This window comes from Mauremys mutica, chromosome 16, assembly GCF_020497125.1.
Source record: "Mauremys mutica isolate MM-2020 ecotype Southern chromosome 16, ASM2049712v1, whole genome shotgun sequence".
NCBI lineage: Eukaryota > Metazoa > Chordata > Testudines > Geoemydidae > Mauremys > Mauremys mutica.
Window position 1 is genome coordinate 32,626,064 of NC_059087.1, and position 26,438 is coordinate 32,652,501.

Here is a 26,438-nt window from a genome sequence, read left to right on the forward strand (position 1 = left end):
AAATCTCCTTCTGTTGGTATAGGTTGTATCTACACTGGAGGGCCCTGCCTGGGTAGGCTGTGTAACACAGATATAGCCTTACCAGAGACGGTGCCTGTGGAAAACGCTGTCTTGTTGAGCCCATCTCCCTTCCCAATTCCCATTCACTATCATTATCCCCACCAAGCGGACCAACCTTCTCCTCTCCAGATGTCCTCCCCTGCATTTGTGCAGGGGCGGCTCCAGGCATCAGCGCACCAAGCATGTTCCTGGGGCGGCCTGCCAGTCGCCGTGAGGGCGGCAGTCAGGCTGTCTTCGGCGGCGTTTCTGCGGGAGGTCCGCCAGTCCCGCGGCTTCAGTGGCAATTCGGTGGTGGGTACACCGAAGGCGTGGGACTTGCGGACCTCCCGCAGGCGTGCCGCCGAATCCGCGTGACCAGTGGACCTCCCGCAGGCGTGCCGCCGAATCCGCGTGACCAGTGGACCTCCCGCAGGCGTGCCGCCGAATCCGCGTGACCAGTGGACCTCCCGCAGGCGTGCCGCCGAATCCGCGTGACCAGTGGACCTCCCGCAGGCGTGCCGCCGAATCCGCGTGACCAGTGGACCTCCCGCAGGCGTGCCGCCGAATCCGCGTGACCAGCCGGACCTCCCGCAGGCGTGCCGCCGAATCCGCGTGACCAGCCGGACCTCCCGCAGGCGTGCCGCCGAATCCGCGTGACCAGCCGGACCTCCCGCAGGCGTGCCGCCGAATCCGCGTGACCAGCCGGACCTCCCGCAGGCGTGCCGCCGAATCCGCATTGCCAGTGGACCTCCCGCAGGCGTGCCGCCGAATCCGCGTGACCAGTGGACCTCCCGCAGGCGTGCCGCTGAATCCGCGTGACCAGTGGACCTCCCGCAGGCGTGCCGCCGAATCCGCGTGACCAGCCGGACCTCCCGCAGGCGTGCCGCCGAATCCGCGTGACCAGTGGACCTCCCGCAGGCGTGCCGCCGAATCCGCGTGACCAGTGGACCTCCCGCAGGCGTGCCGCCGAATCCGCGTGACCAGCCGGACCTCCCGCAGGCGTGCCGCCGAATCCGCGTGACCAGCCGGACCTCCCGCAGGCGTGCCGCCGAATCCGCGTGACCAGCCGGACCTCCCGCAGGCGTGCCGCCGAATCCGCGTGACCAGCCGGACCTCCCGCAGGCGTGCCGCCGAATCCGCGTGACCAGCCGGACCTCCCGCAGGCGTGCCGCCGAATCCGCGTGACCAGCCGGACCTCCCGCAGGCGTGCCGCCGAATCCGCGTGACCAGCCGGACCTCCCGCAGGCGTGCCGCCGAATCCGCGTGACCAGCCGGACCTCCCGCAGGCGTGCCGCCGAATCCGCATTGCCAGTGGACCTCCCGCAGGCGTGCCGCCGAATCCGCGTGACCAGTGGACCTCCCGCAGGCGTGCCGCCGAATCCGCGTGACCAGTGGACCTCCCGCAGGCGTGCCGCCGAATCCGCGTGACCAGCCGGACCTCCCGCAGGCGTGCCGCCGAATCCGCGTGACCAGTGGACCTCCCGCAGGCGTGCCGCCGAATCCGCGTGACCAGTGGACCTCCCGCAGGCGTGCCGCCGAATCCGCGTGACCAGTGGACCTCCCGCAGGCGTGCCGCCGAATCCGCGTGACCAGCCGGACCTCCCGCAGGCGTGCCGCCGAATCCGCGTGACCAGCCGGACCTCCCGCAGGCGTGCCGCCGAATCCGCGTGACCAGCCGGACCTCCCGCAGGCGTGCCGCCGAATCCGCGTGACCAGTGGACCTCCCGCAGGCGTGCCGCCGAATCCGCGTGACCAGCCGGACCTCCCGCAGGCGTGCCGCCGAATCCGCGTGACCAGCCGGACCTCCCGCAGGCGTGCCGCCGAATCCGCGTGACCAGCCGGACCTCCCGCAGGCGTGCCGCCGAATCCGCATTGCCAGTGGACCTCCCGCAGGCGTGCCGCCGAATCCGCGTTGCCAGTGGACCTCCCGCAGGCGTGCCGCCGAATCCACGTTACCGGTGGACCTCCCGCAGGCGTGCCGCCGAATCCGCGTTACCGGTGGACCTCCCGCAGGCGTGCCGCCGAATCCGCGTGACCGGTGGACCTCCCGCAGGCATGCCGCCGAATCCGCGTGACCAGTGGACCTCCCGCAGGCGTGCCGCCGAATCCGCGTGACCAGCCGGACCTCCCGCAGGCATGCCGCCGAATCCGCGTGACCAGTGGACCTCCCGCAGGCGTGCCGCCGAATCCGCGTGACCAGTGGACCTCCCGCAGGCGTGCCGCCGAATCCGCGTGACCAGTGGACCTCCCGCAGGCGTGCCGCCGAATCCGCGTGACCAGCCGGACCTCCCGCAGGCGTGCCGCCGAATCCGCGTGACCAGCCGGACCTCCCGCAGGCGTGCCGCCGAATCCGCGTGACCAGCCGGACCTCCCGCAGGCGTGCCGCCGAATCCGCGTGACCAGCCGGACCTCCCGCAGGCGTGCCGCCGAATCCGCGTGACCAGCCGGACCTCCCGCAGGCGTGCCGCCGAATCCGCATTGCCAGTGGACCTCCCGCAGGCGTGCCGCCGAATCCGCGTTGCCAGTGGACCTCCCGCAGGCGTGCCGCCGAATCCGCGTTACCGGTGGACCTCCCGCAGGCGTGCCGCCGAATCCGCGTTACCGGTGGACCTCCCGCAGGCGTGCCGCCGAATCCGCGTGACCAGTGGACCTCCCGCAGGCGTGCCGCCGAATCCGCGTGACCAGTGGACCTCCCGCAGGCGTGCCGCCGAATCCGCGTGACCAGTGGACCTCCCGCAGGCGTGCCGCCGAATCCGCGTGACCAGTGGACCTCCCGCAGGCGTGCCGCCGAATCCGCGTGACCAGTGGACCTCCCGCAGGCGTGCCGCCGAATCCGCATTGCCAGTGGATCTCCCGCAGGCGTGCCGCCCAATCCGCGTGACCAGTGGACCTCCCGCAGGCGTGCCGCCCAATCCGCGTGACCAGTGGACCTCCCGCAGGCGTGCCGCCGAATCCGCATTACCAGTGGACCTCCCGCAGGCGTGCCGCCGAATCCGCATTGCCAGTGGACCTCCCGCAGGCGTGCCGCCGAAAGCTGCCTGACTGCCATGCTTGGGGTGGCAAAATACACTCCCTGCCCATTTGTTGTCATCTGGACCCATCTCCCATCCCATGTGCAGTTGTCAGGGCCAACTTCCCCACCTATTTGTGATTGCACAGACTCCCCTTCCCCCCCCCCCGCTCCCATTCATGACCCACCTCCCCTCTCATTCCTCGTGTGAAACTGATAGACTGGTCAACTTGTGTGACCCATAACAACATAACAGGAGGTCCTGAAATGATAAACAAGGCCATTCCTTGTAGATGGCTATCAAAGCCCTGTTAAGTAGCCTAGAATCTTTAATATGTTTGCCTGTATTGTTAGAGAACCAAAGATGCTACTACATTTGTCTGTCTTTGCCTATATCTTGATAGAAGTTAACAGTGTGAGGTAATTAGATTGCAGATGCTAAAATTCTGTTCTTGTCTCTCAATGCTTCATTACTGTATTCTATTGCTTCAGAAATCAAAAGGGGATATTATCATTTAGATGGGACTTGTGCTGTAATAATATTATTGTCCTAATCTTTCCTCCAAACTTGTAATTCTACATAGCAAACTACCTGTGAGCTGTTTTTGTAATTTTAATGGCTTCCTGTATTGTCTGAGGAAGGACTCACTGAATAGAACAAACTGTCCATTCACTTCCATCAAAGCCACGTAGGGTGAGATTACCTGTCAGCACCTCACTGGCTTCAACTATAAAAGAACCTTCAGGCCTGATCCTTTTTATCTCAGATCTGCTTAGACTTTGACAGGGAAAGTCTAAGCCACAAGACTGAGGTGTCCAGGTTTACTCTGGATTCACCCTGCAATTCTCATGGAAGAATTTAAAAAACTCTGCACCTGGACTGCTTATTGGACTATAACCTTTTAAATTGATTCCAGAAAGGCTTTTACAAATCAGCAGCCTCACCATCTCTACTATGAACTGAGCTAAGAACTTTACTCAGATCTTTTGTATATTGATCTTTTAACCACAGCAACTCTTTTTCTTTTTATTAATAAATCTTAGATTTAGTTAAGAATTGGCTATAAGCATGCGTTTGGGTAAAATCTGAAATATTCATTGACCTAGTGGGCAATGTGTCCAATCTTTTGGGACTGGTAGAATTTTAAATACGGTGAATAAGATTTTCAGTAATCTCTCACTATATTAGACTTGACTGTCTGGATGGTAGCCAAAGGCTGGATTGCTTAAAGGGGACTGTTCTTGCCAGCAAGTTAAGTAGTATGGGCTGCATGAATGGACTATAAGGTGAATAGAAAGCTGGCTAGATCGTTGGGCTCAGCAAGTAGTAATCAATGGCTCCATGTCTAGTTGGAGCCAGTATCAAGTGGAGTGTCTCAAGGATCAGTCCTGGGGCCGGTTTTGTTCAATATATTCATTAATGATCTGGAGGATGGCATGGATTGCACCCTCAGCATGTTTGCAGATGACACTAAACTGGGAGGAGTGATAGATACACGCGAGAGTAGGGATAGGATACAGAGGGACTTAGACAAATTAGAGGATTGGGCCAAAAGAAATCTGATGAGGTTCAACAAGGACAAGTGCAGAGTCCTGCACTTAGGACGGAAGAATCCCATGCACTGCTACAGAATAGGGACCAAATGGCTAGGAAGCAGTTCTGCAGAAAAGGACCTAGGGGTTACAGTGGACGAGAAGCTGGATATAAGTCTGCAATGTGTCCTTGTTGCCAAGAAGGCTAAAGGCAGTTTGGGCTGTATAAGTAGGGGCATTGCCAGCAGATCAAGGGATGTGATCATTCCCCTCTATTTGACATTGGTGAGGCCTCATCTGGAGTACTGTGTCCAGTTTTGGGCCCCACACTACAAGAAGGATGTGGATAAATTGGAAAGAGTCCAGTGGAGGGCAACAAAAATGATTAGGGGGCTGGAGCACGAGACTTATGAGGAGAGGCTGAGGGAACTGGGATTGTTTAGTCTGCAGAAGAGAAGAATGAGGGGGGATTTGATAGCTGCTTTCAACTACCTGAAAGGGGGTTCCAAAGAGGATGGATCTAGACTGTTCTCAGTGGTGGCAGATGTCAGAACAAGGAGTAGCAAAGAATCCTGTGGCACCTTATAGACTAACAGACGTTTTGCAGCATGAGCTTTCGTGGGTGAATACCCACTTCTTCGGATGCAAGGAGTAATGGTCTCAAGTTGCAGTGGGGGAGGTTTAGGTTGGATATGAGGAAAACCTTTTTCCACTAGGAGGGTGGTGAAGCACTGGAATGGGTTACCTAGGGAGGTAGTGGAATCTCCTTCCTTAGAGGTTTTTAAGGTCAGGCTTGACAAAGCCCTGGCTGGGATGATTTAGTTGGGGATTGGTCCTGCTTTGAGCAGGGGGTTGGACTTGATGACCTCCTGAGGTCCCTTCCAACTCTGATATTCTACGCTTCTATGACTGTAGTTTGGCTTCTTGGTAACTAGTGTAGTATTACAGAAGCTGTATTGTTACTTGGTTGGTGAATCTAATCATAGAATAAACCCCCAGTTTTGGGGATTGTCTTCCCTATTCTTTGCGGCCCTGAGTGAGCTCTCTGTGTGGTCCTCCAGGCAGCACGGGCACACTGGTGACACCATCTCTGTGGGAACTGCAGTCATTACTTACCCAGAAAAGGAATGTAAGGAAGGTATTTTGTTGTTTTATGCACTTTCCTCCAGTCCCCGAGGGCAGCTCCTGTTTCCTTCTCTTATTTAGCAGCTACTAGTGGAGGCAGTTAATCTGGCCTTGCCTAGTTTTTATTTTTTTACCAGGATCCAGGTTTGTCTTTGCAATGAAGTGCCTGGGCAACCCTAGGAGGGACAGCAAACAAGGAACCTGCCCCTTGTAACATGCCCATTCCTCACAGATCATCAGCAAGTCAGGTACTGCCTCCAGCGCTCCATAGGCTACAGGTTGAGAACGGCTGATCTCCCTAGTCCAGCTCCATCTGCTACTGCAGGATTGGTCGTTCTAGCCCATTTTCTAGTGCTTGGTCTGATCTCACATATCTCTGGCTTCCATCCCTTCCCCCCTGGCAAACTCACACCCTCGTAACTCTCTCTGGCAGGAAGCTTTTGCTGATATTTAACCTCAATTTCCCTACTAGTTCTATGGGCCCATAGGCTAGAACCCAGCTTCCAAACCTGGCTTACGCATAGCTTGACCCAAACATACCGCCCCACCAAATGGCATTTAAATCAAGTAACCAGAACAAAATAACATTTCAGACCAATTCAGTAAACCCAGCTCCAGCCCCTGGGAAGATAGACCCTAAGATCAGACCTCGCTGAAAATGTAAAGGTGGAGAATGTAAATGTAAAGGTGGGCAAGGTCCCCTGGGAGAATAACATGACGGGGAAAGGAGTCGAGGAAAGCTGGCTGTATTTCAAAGAAACCTTATTGAGGTTGCAGGAACAAACCATCCCGATGTGTAGGAAGAAAAGTAAATATGGCAGACGACCAGCTTGGCTTAACAGTGAAATCCTTGCTCGTCTTAAACACAAAAGAACAGCTTACAAGAAGTGGAAGATTGGACAAATAACCAGGGAGGAGTATAAAAGTATTGCTCAGGCATGCAGGTGTGAAATCAGGAAGGCCAAATCACACTTGGATTTGCAGCTAGCCGGAGATGTTAGGAGTAACAAGAAGGGTTTCTTTAGGTATGTTAGCAACAGGAAGAAAGTCAAGGAAAGTGTGGGCCCCTTGCTGAATGAGGGAGGGAACCTAGTGACGGAGGATGTGGAGAAAGCTAGTGTACTCAATGCTTTTTTTGCCTCTGTCTTCACAGACAAGGTCAGCTCCCAGACAGCTGCAGCACGGTATGGGGAGGAGGTGACCAGCTCTCTGTGGGGAAAGAAGTAGTTCGGGACTATTTAGGAAAGCTGGACGAGCACAAGTCCATGGGGCCGGATGCGCTGCATCCGAGGGTGCTAAAGGAGTTGGCCGATGAGATTGCAGAGCCATTGGCCATTATCTTTGAAAAATCATGGCGATCGGGGGAGGTCCCGGACGACTGGAAAAAAAGCTAATGTAGTGCCCATCTTTAAAAAAGGGAAGAAGGAAGATCCAGGGAACTACAGGCCAGTCAGTCTCACCTCAGTCCCTGGAAAAATCATGGAACAGGTCCTCAAGGAATCAATCCTGAACCACTTAAAGGAGGGAAAAGTGATCAGGAACAGTCAGCATGGATTCACCAAGGGCAAGTCATGCCTGACTAACCTAATTGCCTTCTATGATGAGATAACCGGCTCTGTGGATGAGGGGAAAGCAGTGGATGTGCTATTTCTGGACTTTAGCAAAGCTTTTGATACAGTCTCCCACAGTATTCTTGCCAGCAGGTTAAAGAAGTATGGGCTGGATGAATGGACGGTAAGGTGGATAGAAAACTGGCTAGATGGTCGGGCTTAACGGGTAGTGATCAATGGTTCCATGTCTAGTTGGCAGCCGGTATCAAGTGGAGTGCCCCAAGGGTCGGTGCTGGGGCCGGTTTTATTCAATATCTTCATTAACGATCTGGAGGATGGTGTGGACTGCACCATTAGCAAGTTTGCAGATGACACTAAACTGGGAGGAGTGGTAGATACGCTGGAGGGTAGGGATAGGATACAGAGGGACCTAGACAAATTAGAGGATTGGGCCAAAAGAAATATGATGAGGTTCAACAAGGACAAGTGCAGAGTCCTGCACTTAGGACGGAAGAATCCCATGCACTGTTACAGACTAGGGACCGAATGGCTGGGCAGCAGTTCTGCAGAAAAGGACCTAGGGGTTACGGTGGATGAAAAGCTGAATATGAGTCAACAGTGTGCCCTTGTTGCCAAGAAGGCTAATGGCATTTTGGGCTGTATAAGTAGGGGCATTTCCAGCAGATCGAGGGATGTGATCATTCCCCTCTACTCAGCACTGGTGAGGCCTCATTTGGAGTACTGTGTCCAGTTTTGGGCCCCACACTACAAGAAGGATGTGGATAAATTGGAAAGAGTCCAGCGGAGGGCAACAAAAGTGATTAGGGGGCTGGAGCACATGACTTATGAGGAGAGGCTGAGGGAACTGGGATTGTTTAGTCTGCAGAAGAGAATCATAGAATCATAGAATTCAAGATCAGAAGGGACCATTATGATCATCTAGTCTGACCTCCTGCAAGATGCAGGCCACATAAGCCGATCCACCCACTCCTTTAGCAAGCGACCCCTGCCCCATGCTTCGGAGGAAGGCGAAAAACCTCCAGGGCCACTGCCAATCTGCCCTGGAGGAAAATTCCTTCCCGACCCCAAATATGGCGGTCAGCTGAACCCACGAGCATGCGGGCAAGACTCTCCAGCCATACCCTCTGGAAAAGGTTAAGAATATCATATCATTGACCCATTGTACTATTTACCAGTGTGGCACTTAAATGACCTATTGACTAAGCCCATTATCCTATTATACCATCTCCTCCATAAACTTATCTAGCTTAATCTTGAAGTCATGGAGGTCCTTCACCCCCCACTGTTTCCCTCGGTAGGCTGTTCCAGTATTGCACTCCCCTGATGGTTAGAAACCTTCGTCTAATTTCAAGCCTAAATTTCCTGACTGACAATTTATATCCGTTTGTCCTCGTGTCCACATTAGCACTGAGCTGAAATAATTCCTCTCCTTCCCTGGTATTTATCCCTCTGATATATTTAAAGAGTGCAATCATATCTCCTCTTATCCTTCTTTTGGTTAAGGAAAACAAACCGAGCTCCTCAAGTCTCCTTTCATACGACAGGCCTTCCATTCCTCGGATCATTCTAGTGGCCCTTCTTTGTACCCGTTCCAGTTTGAATTCATCCTTCTTAAACATGGGAGACCAAAACTGCACACAATACTCCAAATGAGGTCTCACCAACGCCTTATATAACGGGACTAGCACCTCCTTATCCCTACTAGAAATACCTCGCCTAATGCATCCCAAGACCGCATTGGCTTTTTTAACGGCCACATCACATTGCCTACTCATAGTCATCCTACGATCAACCAGGACTCCTAGGTCCTTCTCCTCCTCCGTTACTTCCAACTGGTGCGTCCCTAGCCTATAACTAAAATTCTTGTTAGTCATCCCTAAATGCATAACCTTACACTTCTCACTATTGAATTTCATCCTGTTACTAATACTCCAGTTTACAAGGTCATCCAAATCTCCCTGGAGGATATCCCGATCCTTTTCCGAATTGGCAATGCCTCCCAACTTGGTGTCATCCGCAAACTTTATCAGCCCACTCCTACTCTTGGTTCCCAGGTCAGCAATAAATAGATTGAATAAAATCGGACCCAAAACCGAACCTTGAGGAACTCCACTGGTAACCCCCCTCCAACCCGACAGTTCCCCCTTCAGTACTACCCTCTGCAGTCTCCCCTTTAACCAGCTCCTTATCCACCTCTGGATTTTCATTTCGATCCCCATCTTTTCCAATTTAACCAGTAATTCCTCGTGCGGTACCGTATCAAACGCCTTACTGAAATCCAGATATATTAGATCCACCGCATTTCCCTTGTCTAAAAAATCTGTTACTTTCTCAAAGAAGGAGATCAGATTGGTTTGGCACGATCTACCTTTCGTAAATCCATGCTGTAATCTATCCCAGTTGCCATCGGCCTCATGCTCCGTAACCACTCTCTCTTTTAATATTTTTTCCATTACTTTGCATACTACAGATGTTAAACTATCAGGCCTGTAGTTACCCGGGTCACTTTTTTTCCCCTTCTTGAATATAGGAACTACATTAGCTAATCTCCAGTCAAACGGTACAATCCCCGAATTTAGAGATTTATTAAAAATCATCGCTAACGGGCTAGCAATATCCCTCGCCAATTCCCTTAATATTCTAGGATGAAGATTATTCGGCCCCCCCGATTTACTTCCATTAAGCTGTTCAAGTTTGGCTTCCACCTCAGATACCGTAATGTCTACCCCCATATCTTCATTCCCATCGGTCCCTCTATCACTATTCCTTAGCCCTTCATTAGCCTCATTAAAGACCGAGGCAAAATATTCGTTCAGATATTGTGCCATTCCAAGATTATCCCTAATCTCCATGCCGTTTAAAGTTTTAAGCGGTCCCACTTCTTCTTTCTTGGTTTTCTTCCTATTTATATGGCTAAAAAACCTTTTGCTATTGGTTTTAATCCCCTTCGCTAGGTCCATCTCCACCCGTCGCTTTGCCTTTCTCACTGCATCCCTACACCCTCTGACCTCAATAAGGTAGGTTTCTTTGCTGATCCCTCCCATTTTCCACTCCCGGTACGCTTTCTGTTTTTTCTTAATGACCCCTCTAAGACGCTTGCTCATCCAGCTCAGTCTAAAACTGCTACCTACGAGCCGTTTTCCCTTTCTCGGGATACATGCCTCTGACAACTCCTGCAATTTCAACCTGAAGTAACCCCAGGCGTCATCTGCCTTTAGATCCCTTAATATGTTAGCCCAGTCCACTTCCCTAACTAGTCGCCTTAATTTAGTAAAGTTAGCCCTTTTGAAATCGTAAACCCTAGTCTCAGATGCAATATTGATTATCCTCTCATTAATTTTGAAACGAATTAGCTCATGATCACTCAAGCCAAGGTTGTCCCCTACAACTATTTCCTCAACAAGGTCCTCATTACTCACCAAAATCAGATCTAAAATGGCATCCCCCCTCGTCGGTTCAGCAACCACTTGATGGAGGAATTCATCAGCTATCACGTCTAGGAAAAGCTGAGCCCTATTATTATTACTAGCATTTGTTTCCCAATCTATATCTGGGAAGTTAAAGTCTCCCATGATCAAGCAGTTCCTATTAGTGTTTACCTCCTTAAAAACATTAAAGAGCTCTCTATCCGTCTCCAAGCTAGATCCCGGCGGTCTATAGCACACCCCAATCACTATCCCAGGTGAGGCTCTGGTAGTTTTCTTCCCCAATGTGACCATTGCCCACACAGACTCAGTATTATCCATTGCATTGCTAGTTATTTCATTACTTTTCACCTCGTTATTGATATACAATGCTACTCCTCCACCTTTACATCGGTCTTTCCTAAACAGCACATACCCTTCCATACCTGTACTCCAGTCATGGCTACCGTTCCACCATGTTTCGGTTATTCCTACGATATCCGGTTTCAATTCTCGGACCAGGAGCTCCAGTTCCTCCATTTTATTACCTAAGCTTCTCGCATTGGTGAACAAACATCCTAATCTTTGCTGTTGGGCTCCTCTCACTCTTTTCACCCAACTCGGTAGGGACACAGTACTACCAGTATGACCTGTCGATCTAGTATCCGTCCCCCCCCCCCTTCCTTACACCTAACCGTCCCCCTCTGGCTATATCTGTTGTTATCTTGTTGTTCTCACTCCCAATGTATACATTTGGCGTGGAGAGCACCAGGACCTCTCCCAACCGTCTCCCCCCAGTGTCTAGTTTAAAGCTCTTTTAATCAGATGAGCCAGCCTCCCTCCTAGAAGTCTACTTCCTTCCCTACTTAGGTGGAGCCCATCCCGTGAGAACAGTTGTCTGTCCCCAAAAGCCTCCCAGTGACCATACATCCCAAAGCCCTCCTTGTAACACCACTCCCTCAGCCAACTATTAATCGTCAGGATTCTCTCAGCCCTTTGGCGTCCTTCCCTAGGGACAGGTAGGATCCCACTGAAGATCACCTGAGCCTCAATTTCCTTAAGCGTCTTACCCAACCTGGCATAGTCTCCCTTGATCCTCTCTTGCGAGAATCTAGCCGTGTCATTCGTTCCCACATGAAGGATGACCAAAGGGTTCTTACCTGCTCCTCTTAGGATCCTTTTCAACCTCAGGTCCACATCCCGTATTTTAGCGCCCGGTAGACATGAAGAATGAGGGGGGATTTGATAGCTGCTTTCAACTACCTGAAAGGGGGTTCCAAAGAGGATGGATCTAGACTGTTCTCAGTGGTAGAAGATGACAGAACAAGGAGTAATGGTCTCAAGTTGCAGAGGGGGAGGTTTAGGTTGGACATTAGGAAAAACTTTTTCACTAGTAGGGTGGTGAAGCACTGGAATGGGTTACCTAGGGAGGTGGTGGAATCTCCTTCCTTAGAGGTTTTTAAGGTCAGGCTTGACAAAGCCCTGGCTGGGATGATTTAGTTGGGTTTGGTCCTGCTTTGAGCAGGGGGTTGGACTAGATGACCTCCTGAGGTCCCTTCCAGCCATGAGATTCTATGATTCTATGAGATGTGACCAAGCATGAATTTTTTATGACTCCTACATGATTCTCAGTTTCCCTCTGTACTTTGCACTGTTACCCAGTGGAGGAAGAAGGGTTAAGCCTACACTTGGGGGCAGCACAGGACCTGAGGTAGAAATGTCATCTTGGTGCCTGGGCCAGTTAAGGAAGTGGCTGTGACCTACTGAAGGCAACTCCTATCACTGCAGAATCTAAAAGAGACAAGGGCAAACCTCAATCACCAGAACATTCACCTCTAGCAAACCACCCCCCGCCCCGGAAGGCTTCCCCACCTCGCAGCAGGGAACTGAGCAGACACACCAGCTCAAGGACAAAGGACAGAGACACGACCAGAAGTGGGGGAAAGTGTGGTGGTGTGGTCTGGCTCTTCTCATGTGACTGTTCTCATCTGGGTTTGACTAGGGAGTCAGAGACAGAGCCTGAAATTGAGTTCACTGCAGCTTGGCTGGTGAATTGTGTTGACCTGGCCAGAATGGATGTTTCACCTTCATTCCTCTGTGCTAACCTGAGGACTTCCTATGCCGTGGCCAGTGGACTTATAAAGCCAGCTCTGTTATGAAAAGGTTGTTTGGTGTCTCTGCAAACACTAGCTGAGGTGCATTAGTTCCTGAAGAGTGTATAGGTCTCTCACCAGGAGTCTGGCTCAGTGAGACTCGCTGGGCAAAGCTTATGCTGTGAAGCAGGACTAGATTCCAGAAGCTGTCTCAGAGGTGGTGAGGCCACGTGGCCTGCCCTGGAGGGGGAGGGGGCTCCTTGGGGGTCTGGCACACTGAAGGGGTTCCCTCCAAGACAGTTTAAGAGTTGGGGTGTAGCACAGATCCCAGGGGACAATTTTGAGCTTTCCTCTTATTAGAGGCCTTCCAGAAGGCAGGAGCACCTCTCATTCATCTGAGCTCATAGGCTTATAATTGGATGGAGCCTGTCATCACCTGTCCAGCCCTCCTCATCACCAAGGCAATGAGGATCAACAAGCTCTCCCCTCAGAAGCTTGCAGGCTTATGAAGCACAGAACTACTCCACAAACACAGGTCAGAGATAACTGGTTACTAAATCTGTGAAGCTGCCACAGGTCAGCAGGCAAATAAACAATCATTAGCTTAAGTAAATGGTGCATGTTTCTCTGGGATAGAGACTTTTGAAAAACAAATAGTTCAGACTTCATGGCCTGTCAACGGCACACCGGTTATAAATCAGTCAGGAGACTCCTTGTCCACCATAATCTGGACTGAACGTCCAATTCCACAAGAGCCAAAGAGACACCAGCCTGTAACTAATGTTATATACTTGAGCTGGGTTTTAACCAGTGACAGACAGGTGATCCCATTACCAAAGCTCTGAGCCATCCACGTATTTCTACTGACCACAGATTAGAGACAACGTCCATGGGAATGATATAAAACTAGTGCACTAAACAAACTCCTTCGATTGCCACCAAGATCTGAGGATAGCTCTGGAAAGATTGAATTTCCTGTAGGAGACATGTATCACCATCCGCTTTCTGTGTCTCAGCTGCACGTTAGGGAGACATCCAGAGATCCTGATGCCATGAGGACAAATATGAGAGTCATACTAATGAGTCATACATATGAGAGACTAACACGGCTACCCCTCTGATACTTGAAGTATGAGAATGAAGTCAGTTTGAGTGGTTTCTGATCCCAAAAGATAAATACAAACCCATAGATTCCAAGGCCAGAAGGGACCATTGTGATCACCTCATCAGGCCTCCTGTATAACCCAGGCCATAGAACTTCCCCAGAACAATTCCTAGAGCAGATCTTTTAGAACAAAATCCAGTCAATTTAAAAATGACCAATGAAGGAGAATCCACCATGACACTTGGAACAAATTTACCAAGGGTCAATTACTCTGTTACACCTTATTTCCAATCTGAATGTGTCTAGCTTAAACTTCTGGCCATTGGATCACACTATATCTTTTTCTCAACAGCCTTAGTTTTCTTGTGCTGTCCTTTATATTGCAATTGAAGAATAAGATATAAGATTTTAACAAAAGTTGCATTTTTAAATTCATATACAATGTTTCAAATTATTTTTTTCCACTTTAAGAATGCACATACCAAGGTCTCTAGGAGAATGTACCAACAATGGTAGAACAGATCTTTCTAACACTGAGCCAATAATGATTGAGAATGGATGTTTGTACAACGCCTAGAACAAGAAGGTCCTTGTGCATGACTGGGCTTGTAGACATGACAATAATACAAATAATAAAAACTGTTCAATGCCCCAAATAAACCTGTTGGGCCACCTCATCTCTGTTTCCTCAAGAACAGTCTCTGAAAAATAGTCCCTATAACATACTTCGAAGGTCAGCAAACTCGGGCTGTGCCCAACCAAGTTCCAGTATCATAGGCCTTCCACTACAAACACTGCTCCAGGCATAAACACTGGGGAGGTCAATCTCAGTGCTAGAGTACTTCTCAAAAGCTGGGATGGAGCGTGCAAGGAGAGGGGGTCACCAAGATGGAAGCCATAAAAGGCTTTCTAGATCAAAGCCAACACTTTGAAGTGCACCTGGAAAAGAATAAGAAGCCAGGGAAGTCCAGAGCACCCAGGTCTCTCACTCCTTGCATAAGAGTGAGGAGGCAGCCATGTCCTGCACTGCTTGGAGGTTTCCCAGTGGTATTCAAGGCTAGTCCCAGAGAGCACATGTTGAAATAATCCAGCATGGCAGTTAGCAGAAGGTGTAGATCACTCGTGGCAAGGTCCCCAGCCAACAGGCGTGGGTGCAATCTCCTTGCCAGGTGTAGATGGAGTAAAGCACTCCAACACTTGTTTCCAGACTAGCCAAGGACCCTGCAAGACCCCTAGGCATGATCAGTCCCCAGAACTTCAGTGGGATTGAGAGGTGGTTAGGCCATCAGCTGGAAAATACCATTAAGGAAAGACAGTAGCTTCTTCATTCCTCTGCCCAGATACTCCCAGCCTGCTGTGTTAGTCACAGCTTCACAATGACAATTCCCTCCCCACACACACACTGAAAATGGCTTTTATAGACATGATTCTCCAAATCTGTAATAAGGTTGTACAGGGTTGTAGATTAAAAACCCCAGAGAGCAAGCCAAATTTGGAGCAGGAATAGCTCAGTGGTTTGAGCATTGGCCTGCTAAACCCAGGGTTGTGAGTTCAATCCTTGAGGGGGCCACTTAGGGATCTGGGGCAAAAATTGGTCCTGCTAGTGAAGGCAGGGGGCTGGACTCAATGACCTTTATTTTTTTTTTATGGGGGTTGGACTAGATGACCTCCTGAGGTCCCTTCCAACCCTGAGATTCTATGATTCTAACAGCTGTTACACCAGTGTCAGTTGGTTGATTCTGGGGTAAACCCCACCCCCTGGCTATGCAAGTTGTTTTAGCACCCAAATCTAGGCCCATCAGACCTCACCTAATGCTCTCTTCCTGAGTATGCCCCCCCTGCAGCTCTGTGACCTGGGGTACTGCTCTCTGCTTTCCCCAAACACCGAAGATCTGAGACACCCGTAACTGGTTACTGACCAGGCACCAAACTATGGTCTTTTTGTTTTGCCTTTTTAAAAAGGCAGTCAGCACCATATTCCTCCCGGATAGAAGCATGAACTACCTCCATCCATAGTGAGCCCAACACCACCCTCCCCCCCGGCTTTCAGCAGCCCTGAGCACAGATCCCTCTCCTATGGCATAGGTCACATTGGTCTAGTGCATCCAGCTCACTACCGTGCTGCTCTACTTTCTCAGCCACACATGGCCAGCTGAAGAGCAGTTGGCCACCAGTAACTGCTGGCTTCCATGGGCCTGGAGTGCTGCCAGCCACCTCTGTTGGGCTCTGGCCATGCCCATTTTCTACAACAATATCATCTGCTCTTGTCCACCCCTTTGTGGGCTGGGAGTATGGAGGATGTCCTAGGTTGTCCTTGACCCCTGATGTAATGGGCATGAAAAGACAAGTCTCTTTCCTCATGCTGCCACCTCTAAGAAATGAAGAGCTGTTTTCTTTCATATAAAAATAAGACTTACAGGACATGGCTAGTTTTGTTTTTTTAAGATGTCTGAGCAATAGATAGGGATGATTTTACAAAGCTCAGAATTCACTATCGAACAATGAAGATCTCAGGAAGCCCCAGACAACGACTGACTGAAGGATCTAGTGACACAGACAGATATGCCCTCCTGGAAGTACACAGTGGGCTCAAAAAGCTCTATGTTGAAAAGACTGTTAAGTGCTTGCATATAATTGGCTCAAAAGCCTTTTGAGCTATGTGCAGGAGTGCTACAGAGTTGGGTAGGTCTCAATATACAGGACATCCACAACTAAGAAATGAAGAGTCACTACTGAGATTCCCCACTGAGATTAGAATTTTATTAAAACAAGTCACATACTGTACAGGATGATCAGAAACAATCTCAGAGCCTCTTTATCAATACCAGCAGCAAAGTACAGTTATTCCAAAGAAGGATAAAATCCAAAGACAATCACTGCAGGAGATTCTTACATGTACATTTCAGAGAGAAGGAGCAAGGGGATTATACTAAATAAAGGAGTTCTCGATTACAAAAAAGATTAAGTGAAAAGGCTAACATTTTAGTCAGGCAGATGATATTCCCTGTGTCATAACAAACCCGGATGCAAAACAAAGATGGATTTTAAAAGTCCAAATCTGGACAAGATCTCAACTGAAATGCTGCCACTGCTGCTGTAGGGAATTAAATGAAAATTGTGATAATTAAGAACAGCATTCTAGCAAAGTGTCACAAGAGCTGTGAAATTACACGCAAGGTCACAACGTTTACATGGCTTTGTCTGGGCAATATGCATTCTCTCCAGCCCTGTAACTGTCTGATTTTTGGACCTAAGGACCAAAATACAGTCAATAGCTCCGAAGTGGGGATTAGAAAGTATCACAGGTTGATGTTTCAGCTTGTCACAGTGTCCCCAGAAGCTGCAGGATTCTAGTTGTTGGGTTCACACAAATGGCAGAGCATCCAACAGTTGTAGGCACCCTGACTCCTACTTCTTCCTGCCTCCTCTTTCTTTGAGTGCCAAGTGAATCACAGAACCACTTATCATGTTGTAGTAAGCCAGAGAATTGGAGTCCTTGATGAAAATGCCCTGCAAGAAACAACAGGAGGACTCAGTGCTCCCTCCAGAAAGATTCAACAATCTGGGCAATCAGGACGTTTACTACCAAACTAGGAGGGACCCAGCATGGTTCGGTGTACAGAGGAGGGACCCCAGTCTCCCAGAGAGAAAGATGATGTGGAAGAGCTGGGTAATAAGAGTTAGGCTTCAGTGCTGTCACAGTATTTCCACATTGCAGCCAGAGTGCAGAGACAAGTGTTTACTCTTTTTCAGGGGGGAAGTTTAACAGACTTCGGATTTGCCCAAAAGTGAGTTCTTTGAAAGATTAGAGCAGAAATATTACTGGAAGCTAGATATTGTGTGTGAGAGAGAATACATATCTGCCATTATAAAAGAAAAGTTTTTGTTTTATTTCCCCCTCTTTTTTAAATAGCTCTACAGCCTTGGCAGGAAAGGCTGACGTTTGGCAGGGATATGTTCCTTTTGGTGTTCTAGCAAAAGTCTCTCTAGAGTTGGCTGGGTTACGATGGCTTTAAAATCCTACTGCATGCATGGTTACACTTTGTAGTAGCAGTGCTTTTTTTTTTTTTTAAAAGCTTCTCAATATTTTGATGTTCTGCACATACATATGCAGGAGTTGTGGAATTTTCATGGGCAAACCCTGTAAATCAACATGTATACGGTCTTTGGAGTAAAGATTAGAAAGCAGAGGGACACAGTCTCATTCAGTGCACACAAGAATACACTCAAAGCAGCAGGGCTCTGAGGAAGCTACTTCAATGGTACAGTGTTCAACCCCAATACACACAGAGGGGTCAAATCAGCTTAGTTACACCAGTGTAAATTCACAGAAAGCCCATTGGCTTCAACAGATTTATACTGCAGTGGTGACAAGATAAGAGTGAATCCACAGAATCACTCTGATTCACTGTCTGCCATCCAGCCTGTGCACTGAATGGGGAAAGGCCTCTGCACAAACTGTGTGTGATGTAATTAAAGACTGCCCTGTACTGCATGCACACAAGAGGCAGAGTGAGGCAGCTCTCAGGGCCTTGCAATTTTTTTAAACAATTTTTTTCTGTACGGAAAAGAGTGCAGGTAAGTGGCAAGGCAGCATCTGAAGGGTTAACACTGTCACATACTCACCTCATACTGCAGCTTCTGTTTCCCTGCTGGCATCCCTGTGGCCTCGTGGATCTTAACCTTTATTACAGAGACCTAAAAACAAGAACAAGAGAGCTCAGTCCCTCCAGCGCCCAGGGCAGGGCAGGGCACAAGTAGCCAGCTCCACCCACTCCCACCCCCTGCAACTATACACAGTTGCAATGTGGGGAGAGTCCAGAGTTTACAGCCTCAGCCAGGCAGTTTAGATGCTGTCCTGCCAGCAATCACACAGCAATGAAATAGCAGGAGTTAAGGCCAGGTTAACAAGTTATGTACCTGATCGGAGAGTGGAAGGGTGAACACCAGCACCTGGCCATTCAGTTTCCATTCAGTCTTGTCCTGCATGTTGGGAACCTGAACTTTAACTGTGACTGGACCCTAGGAAAAAAATTAAATGCAGTTACACACACAGATGGTCCTCAATGCATACAGACAGATGTGGTGACAAGAGGCAACCACTTTGCTGTTCCTTTGGGTGCCGCCATCTTGCACCTTTCAATTCCCTGTTACTAGGGAGTCAACATGAATGTGTTTTATTTGCTTCATTACTCTTACTTGGCAAGTCATTTTGTCAAAAGTCAGTTAAGAGTTCTGGCTCCCACCCCTCTCCCAATTATTCCTTATTAACTTCTGGCTGTTCATTTGGTGGTTTGACTCTAGTGACATGGGGAACACTACAGAGATCCTTCTACAATCAGCATTAACTGTACTGTATGCATGCATACAGCACTTATCACAAAGGGCCCCTATTATGCTGTACAAGTACAGGACAATAATATTCACTACCCTGAAGAATTTACAACTCAGTTTCAGAGAAGATGTAGTGAGTGACAGACATGGGGAAGGAATTCTAACTCAGTTTAATATCCAAGTCACCCTTGATCTGGGGACACTTCCTTGTAGGGAAATGGACACACTTTAACAGGTCTTTACCATGTGTGTGTTAACTGGAGAACTACTAAAAGCTACTCTGCATACTTTGCCTTTCCTTAAGACTGATTTCCCCATGCTGCCCTTCTCTCTAGGAGAGGAAGTCTTAAGTTTTTGTATACAGTCATAACTTTCCAGGTAAATTTAAATTAACTCAATTGCTCTAGGGAGAGTGACTGGAAGGAGCTACTTCAGAGATACAGAGTCAATTTCTCATGGGGTACTTGTGCCTGGCCAGCTGCCCTCCTGAATGTCTGTCCATTGATTCAGGTACCATTTTAGAGGAGATGGCCTCTTTTGGGGAGAGACTGAATACTTCAGTGTGGTCAGAGTTCCCAGCACTGCACAACAAGCTGTTGGACTGTGATGCTACTCAAATTATATACCTTGTTCCTGCGCAGGAACTCCTCCTCTGGCATCAGGCTGTCCTCACTTTTTGGTTTCTTAGACACAGGTTCATCCTCCATGGGTGGTGGGGGGTGAGGAGGCATTGGTGCTGGGGCAGGGACTGGAGCCACAGGAGGGGCTGGGACAAATGCTGAAACAGGAGGGGCAAAACAGCTCCATATACACCTACACATGACATTCAACAACAGTTCCCTTAACATATTTCTGCAGTAGGCTGGCTTGATGCCTTCCCATATGGGGAAAGAGACAGGGGGAGCCAACAAACAGCATACAATATTTTTGTGGCTCATGTGGTCACACATGTCAACAGGACAGATCTCAATGTACAGTTGTTTGAAAGGTACTCTGGTATGTTACTGCAGTAATTAGAGTGTTGTAGCTGTGTCAGTCTAAGGATATGAGAGAGAGAAGGTGCATAAGAGAATATCTTGTACTGGACCAATTCCAGCTGGTGAGAGAGAGGAGTTTATACAGAGCTCTTTTTTCGGTCTGACCTAAAGAAGAGCTCTGTGTAAGCTTGACAGCTCCTCTCTCTCACCAACAGAAGTTGGTCCAATATAAGATATGACCTCCCTCATCTTGTTGCAGTAAGAGGCAGTTACAACAGCCATTATTCACTCAGCAATAGCTCACCCACAGGGTTGGAAGTTAGAACTGATTTTAATGACAAGAAATGCAGGCCAGGACATTTGGGTCTATCTGACTTGTTCAGAAAGTGCTACAGAGCTTTAATTTTCACTGGGATGGCCCACCAGAGAGGGAGAGCAGGGATATTCATAAAGCATCTTCAGAAGCAATTACGCTGAAAAATTATTCAACTCACTGACCTGTTGGTACTATCATGGGAGGCGGGCGAGGGGCCATCATGGGGGGACCAGATGGCGGCATCGGGACAACATTGATGCGTGGGGCATGTATTATTGGTGGCATGGGGGCTGCGATGACAGAGCCTGGGGGTATACGGACCACAGAAGTCATAGGGGGACGAGGCATGACAGGAACTGCAGAAACAACCGTGGTGCGAACAGGAGGCGGCATCTAGAAAGAAGACATTTATTACCAAGTGCAGCTGCAGGCACTCTGGGATTCAGTTTCTTATACTGTTCACAAGGGCTGATCAACAGCTGAAGAGGGTCACAGTCTGAATCTTTTGGCTGGTCATATTTAGGAATATAAGCGTAGGTGGTTGGGGGTATGTTGCTACTGCCACTCTTCCAAATTCCCAGGAAATTGGGGATTGAGTAGCAAAAGCCAGTAGTTACTTTCCCCCACCCTCAGGAGCCACATTGCACAGCCATAGAAAAGAGTTGTCTCAGAGATAGCAGCTCTTTGAACAGAGTCACATGAGCAGAGTGCTGCCGACCTCAAAATTTAGGACAACTTCAGTGGAGCTGACTGAGTGAGCTGCACACTTATTACCATTTCTTGTGCCTACACCTCTGCCTATGATTGCTACTTTCACTTCCCACCTTGGCTTTCAGCCTTTTATCTAGTTCACCTTCCTGTCCCTCTGAGCGCCTCCCCAGCCCACATTTCCTTCCTCTCTGATTTCTCACTGTCTGAATTTTTGTCCTCTCCAGTTTGACATCATCTCTTTACAATACCTCAGCTGCTGGAAAACTCCTTCATAAGGTATTTTCCATTTCTAATATATTTTAAACTTACTTCTAGGATCAATTTTATCATTTAGAGCTAATTTGGAAGAGTGATCTCTTAATATGCTAATCCCGTTTCCAAGCAGCACCCTACCATGACCCAGTTCAGCATCAAAGCAGCTGTTTGTCCTTGGCAGTAAGAATGCTTACCGATGGAGGGCGTGGCACAGATGTGATTGGGGGAGCATTAGATGGAGGATTTGATGCTGCGGAGGGAGGTGGAGGCTGGGGCATCTCATTGGGCTTGCTGGGACCAATCTTCTCCTTGCTGTCATCTTCTGGCACCAGCCCCTTGGCCTTATGGATAGCCTCAATTTGCTCTTGCAGGGTGATATTGGCCTGAGCAGCCTGCTGTGTGCGGGCCATGCTGCCAGAGTGGCCATCCCAGGTCACCTGGAAAAAGACAATCAGAAGAACATATCAGACTGTCAAAACTCTGATCAGATTAGCAGATAAGTGAGGGCTGCTGTTTCACAGCAAGAACAAGTCCCTGGAGACTCCCATTCCTACAGGTTAAGGACAGCGGGCGGCGAGGTTACAGCAGGATTTACACCGCACCTTTTCCTCTGGTTTCTGGATCTCCTCTTCTCCAATCTTTTTACCGATAGCAGTCTCTTCCACACCAAAGATATCGGTACGACGCTCAGCCAGCTGTTTCAAGCTGCTCTCAATATCTAACCCTGCAGACAGGCAGAGATAGGGAAAAAAGATAGACATTTTCTCTCATATGACAAAACAGAACAAGATGACTCAGAGGCCTGCTTAATTCTCTAATCCAGTGGTTCTCAACTTATTTACCACTGTGGATCTCATATGCAGCTGCGTGTGTGCTATGTGGGCCGCATCCACACAATATATATACTACCTGTATGGCCCCCGAGACTGTCACGTGGGCCGCATTTGTGTGCTGATGGGCTGCAAGAGGCCCACAGCCGCAGGTTGAGAACCACTGCTCTAATCCCTTGTTTCACAGAATATTTTTGGTACCAATGGGTCCAATACCACTGTTACTAAAGAATGAACTCCAGTTAATATGGTGGGTGCAGAACAATGTTTACAGGAAAGCTTCAGTGTTCTTGATGGCTACCCGAATATGTATACTAAACGAGCACAGTACACAAATCAGCATTTCAAGATATGTCAAAGTCCCCATTGATACAGATCAGTTTGACATGATTAAATTAGATTTAAACTATACACTGGGTTTTTAAATGAGTATCTCTTGGAGCCTTGTGAGAGGTATCAGACTAACCTGGGGCATAGACCTCGTCATCACTCTGTTTCTCACGGATAGACCGATCCCGCTGCTCCAGCCAGCGGGGATCCAGAAGGCCAATTCGCATGTGTTCTTGCATTTTACTGGCAGGAATCTTCTCTCCAGTGATGGGAGACACAAGATATTCATCTGGTGCTGGTGCTGGTGGTAATGGCTTGGAGGCTGAAAGAACAAAACCACATTGTTAAAAATGCCTGACTTGACTGCACATCTTAGAAGCAAGGTCTTGGGTGACTATTCAGTAAGAAATTAAATTGCTCATTGTCACCAAACTCTAGTTTACCTTTGGGATCGTAGTCTTTCCGCACAATGACCTGATCTGGAGTTGGAGGAAGAGGTGGTGGCATTGGGGTCTCTGGAGGAGGTGGAACTTTCTGACTCTCATCTTCGTCATCTGAGCCCTTAAATTAAAACAATGCTTACAAGTTATTAACAGCAGATCAAATATCTTCGAACACAGAATATGCAGCAACCGCACTGAAAGTCATATAGGGCAAAAATCTATGCATCAAATGAACAGGGCTTATGCAGTCTCTCCACAACTAAAACAATCTTGGCTCTAGAGTACACATTACAGAAGTGAAACAGGCTGTCTTCTTTGCATACCTAAGCATCTCATTTTTTCATTTGTTGACAGTTTCTCCATGGGAAACCTAAAGCCACTTGAAATATCTTTATTAGCAGGTTGTGTCATGGAACCCCACCTCATTCAGAAAAATGGAAGTGTCAGAGATCAACACACTGCAATCAAGCAGCTTGCACTATGTATCTACAGAGATTTTTAAAATAGCAGCAAGGGTGCCAGCGCTAGTGTTGCTATAATTTAAGGAGAGTGGACAGTCTAATTAAGGCTAGGCAACCTATGGCACGGGTGCCGAAGGCGGCATGCAAGCTGATTTTCAGTGGCACTCACACTGCCCAGGTCCTGGCCACCAGTCTGGGGGGCTCTGCATTTTAATTTAATTTTAAAATGAAGCTTCTTAAACATTCTGAAACCTTATTTACTTTACATACAACAATAGTTTAATTATATATTATAGACTTATAGAAAGAGACCTTCTAAAAAGGTTTAAAATGCATTATTGGCACATGAAACCTTAAATTAAAGTGAATAAATGAAGACTCGGCACACCACTTCTGAAAGGTTGCTGACCCCTGGTCTAATTATTGCTGAAAGAGGGAACCAGGTACCCCATTTCTCTCTAAATAACTGCATCTCTAATCTTTAGTTCTGGCACCAGGGGGCTATGGTTTACCATAGCTAGGGCCCTACCAAATTCACAGTCCATTTTAGTCAATTTCACAGTCATAGGATTTAAATAAATAAATACATTTAAAAAAATCATAAATTTCATGATTTCAGCTATTTAAATCTGAAATTTCACAGTTTTGTAATTGTACGGGGTCCTGACACAAAAAGGAGTTATGGGGTGGGTGGGTCACAAGGTTATTGTAGAGGGGGTTGCAGTACTGCTAATTTTACTTCGGAGCAGCTGCTGGCAGCGGCACTGCCTTCAGAGCTGGGCAGCGGCAGCTGCTGGCCAGGATCCTAGCTCTGAAGGCAGAGTCACCACCAGCAGCGGTGCAGAAGTAAGATGGCATGGTACGGTATTGCCAACGCAGAAGTAAGAGTGGCAATACTGAGACACCTCTAAAACAATCTTGTGATCCCCTCTGCAGCTCCCTTTTGGGACAGGACCTCCAATTTGAGAAATGCTGGTCTCCCCCATGAAATCTGTATAGTATAAGGTAAAAGCATACAACCAGATTTCAAGGGGGGAGGAGGGGGGCAGCAATTTCACAGTCCCTGACGCATTTTTCATGACTGAATTTGGTAGGGCCCTAACCATAGCCCTTTCTCATCTCTTGTCCCGTAAGGCAGCTAAGTTAGTAATTTGACAACAACTAACATCTCAGGGGCTTCTGAATGCATCAACTGTACAATGAAAAGTGATCTATTTAATAGGACAATCTTTTAGGTTTTCTCTAAAGCAACTTTCCTTGTGCACAAGGATAACAGTCATTGAACACCAAGAAGCACAGGGATGCTATGAAGTGAGAGCTAGCAGCGCCCCATATGCCACATTGAAGTCCTATCAATGAAAGTATCCTTTATCACACCAGCTACTTACCTCATCCATATCCTGCACTTGTGTGTCTTGGTCTAGTTGAGATGGGGTCTCCTCTGTCTTCTCTTGCTTTTCATCTTCTTCATCTGACTCCACCTCCATCTCCACTTCCTCACTTTCACCAAACTTCTCATAGCGCTCCTGGATCAGTATGCGAGCCCCCAGCTCCTCAGGAGTGGTGGGAGGAGGGAAGTTCCCTGCAACAAAGAAAAAAGCAAACATGAGGGCTTCTTTAGCACTATTCATTGCTCAAGATGCAGACACAGGCACCAGTCCCCTTTCACAAAACTTTGAAATCAGACTGTGGTACTGATAGGCTCATGGGAGCAAAGGCATATAGAAGGGAAAGGCTAGGGATAAGACTGGTCTGAACGCCAACATGAAGATACGTGATGACACAAACTGAAGGCAGCAAAGAAAGGGAAGCAGCTACCACCACAATGGGGTGCTAATGCTGCAACAGAGTTCGGGGGTCTTGGTTTTCAGTGGAACAGTTGATAATACTGTAAGCTGCTAGTCACAAAGAAAGCAGTACCAATTAAGCATCAGTGATATCACTAACTGCAGAAGAAACAGGACCTGAACTCAGCAGATATAAAGTTGATCAGTTCATATTTTAAAAGGGACATCATATGCTTCTACCTTGCACCAATCTAATATTTTTTACTTACAGTATTTTCCAGCAGCTCTCAAGGGGAACGTATCATTCCCACTAAACACAGAACCTGAGTCACAGAGCGGTTATGTCACTTAGTTTTCCTACCTTGCTCATTGGGCTGGAAGTCCACTGTTTCCACAACTACAAAGTCATGCCAATCAATCTGGGCATAAGCAACACGTTCTTTCTCCTTCTCCTCCTCTTCCTTCTTCCTCTCTCGTTCCTGGAACTTGGCCCACTCCACCCTGTAGCACACCTGCACAAGGAGGCATAAAGCACTGAGTCACAGAAGTGGGAAGCATGTCACAGTATACAAAGGAGAACCCATTAGGAACCATAAAACAAGTCACAACTCCCACAAGTGTTCACCTCTAATCTCCAAAATATGTAAGACCCAACATAGTCAGTGCCTCCAGGGCAGCCATGTGGGCACCCCTTGAAAGTCAGTTAATTCAAAATTTAGAAATTGAGTTTGATCCTGCAGCAACCAGGCAAAACTCCCACTGCCTTCAAGTAGTGGTTTGCTTGAGTATGGGCTGCAGGTTTGGCACTGTGCGGATGTCAAACGTTTTAGATTAATAATAGTGAGAATTCCAAAAGACAGACCTCAAATCCTGACAGATTAACACCTGGAACTGTTTGATATACTTCTCACAAACATGCAGTCATGTTCCAAACTGCAAATATAGTCTACTAGAGGAAAACCTTAATTTTGAAAGATCTGAGGTACTATATATTAAGAAACCTACAAACAGACTTGCCTATGAGTAGCAACTGAGATCTTAGATTGTAAGCTCTTTGGGATGGGAAAATGCTTTTTGCAGTAAAGCTTCATGAAGATATTACTCCTGGGTGAAT

General features: G+C 48.3%; 1 protein-coding gene across 1 annotated transcript in view; it reads right to left on the minus strand.

Annotated features, from left to right (window-relative positions):
- Positions 1–16,618: 16,618 nt before the first annotated feature.
- The window catches only part of SF3A1 (splicing factor 3a subunit 1), a 28,875-nt gene continuing 19,055 nt past the window's right edge, over positions 16,619–26,438 (minus strand). Inside the window, exons 6-16 of the mRNA XM_044989654.1 lie at positions 25,686–25,836; positions 24,926–25,119; positions 23,077–23,194; positions 22,770–22,955; positions 22,076–22,197; positions 21,668–21,910; positions 20,690–20,900; positions 19,841–19,992; positions 18,801–18,902; positions 18,507–18,578; positions 16,619–17,390 (exon numbers count right to left, since the gene is read on the minus strand). Coding sequence (XP_044845589.1) covers positions 17,289–17,390; positions 18,507–18,578; positions 18,801–18,902; positions 19,841–19,992; positions 20,690–20,900; positions 21,668–21,910; positions 22,076–22,197; positions 22,770–22,955; positions 23,077–23,194; positions 24,926–25,119; positions 25,686–25,836 — 1,653 coding nt within the window. The 3' untranslated portion in view covers positions 16,619–17,288. The remainder of the gene's footprint in view (positions 17,391–18,506; positions 18,579–18,800; positions 18,903–19,840; positions 19,993–20,689; positions 20,901–21,667; positions 21,911–22,075; positions 22,198–22,769; positions 22,956–23,076; positions 23,195–24,925; positions 25,120–25,685; positions 25,837–26,438) is intronic.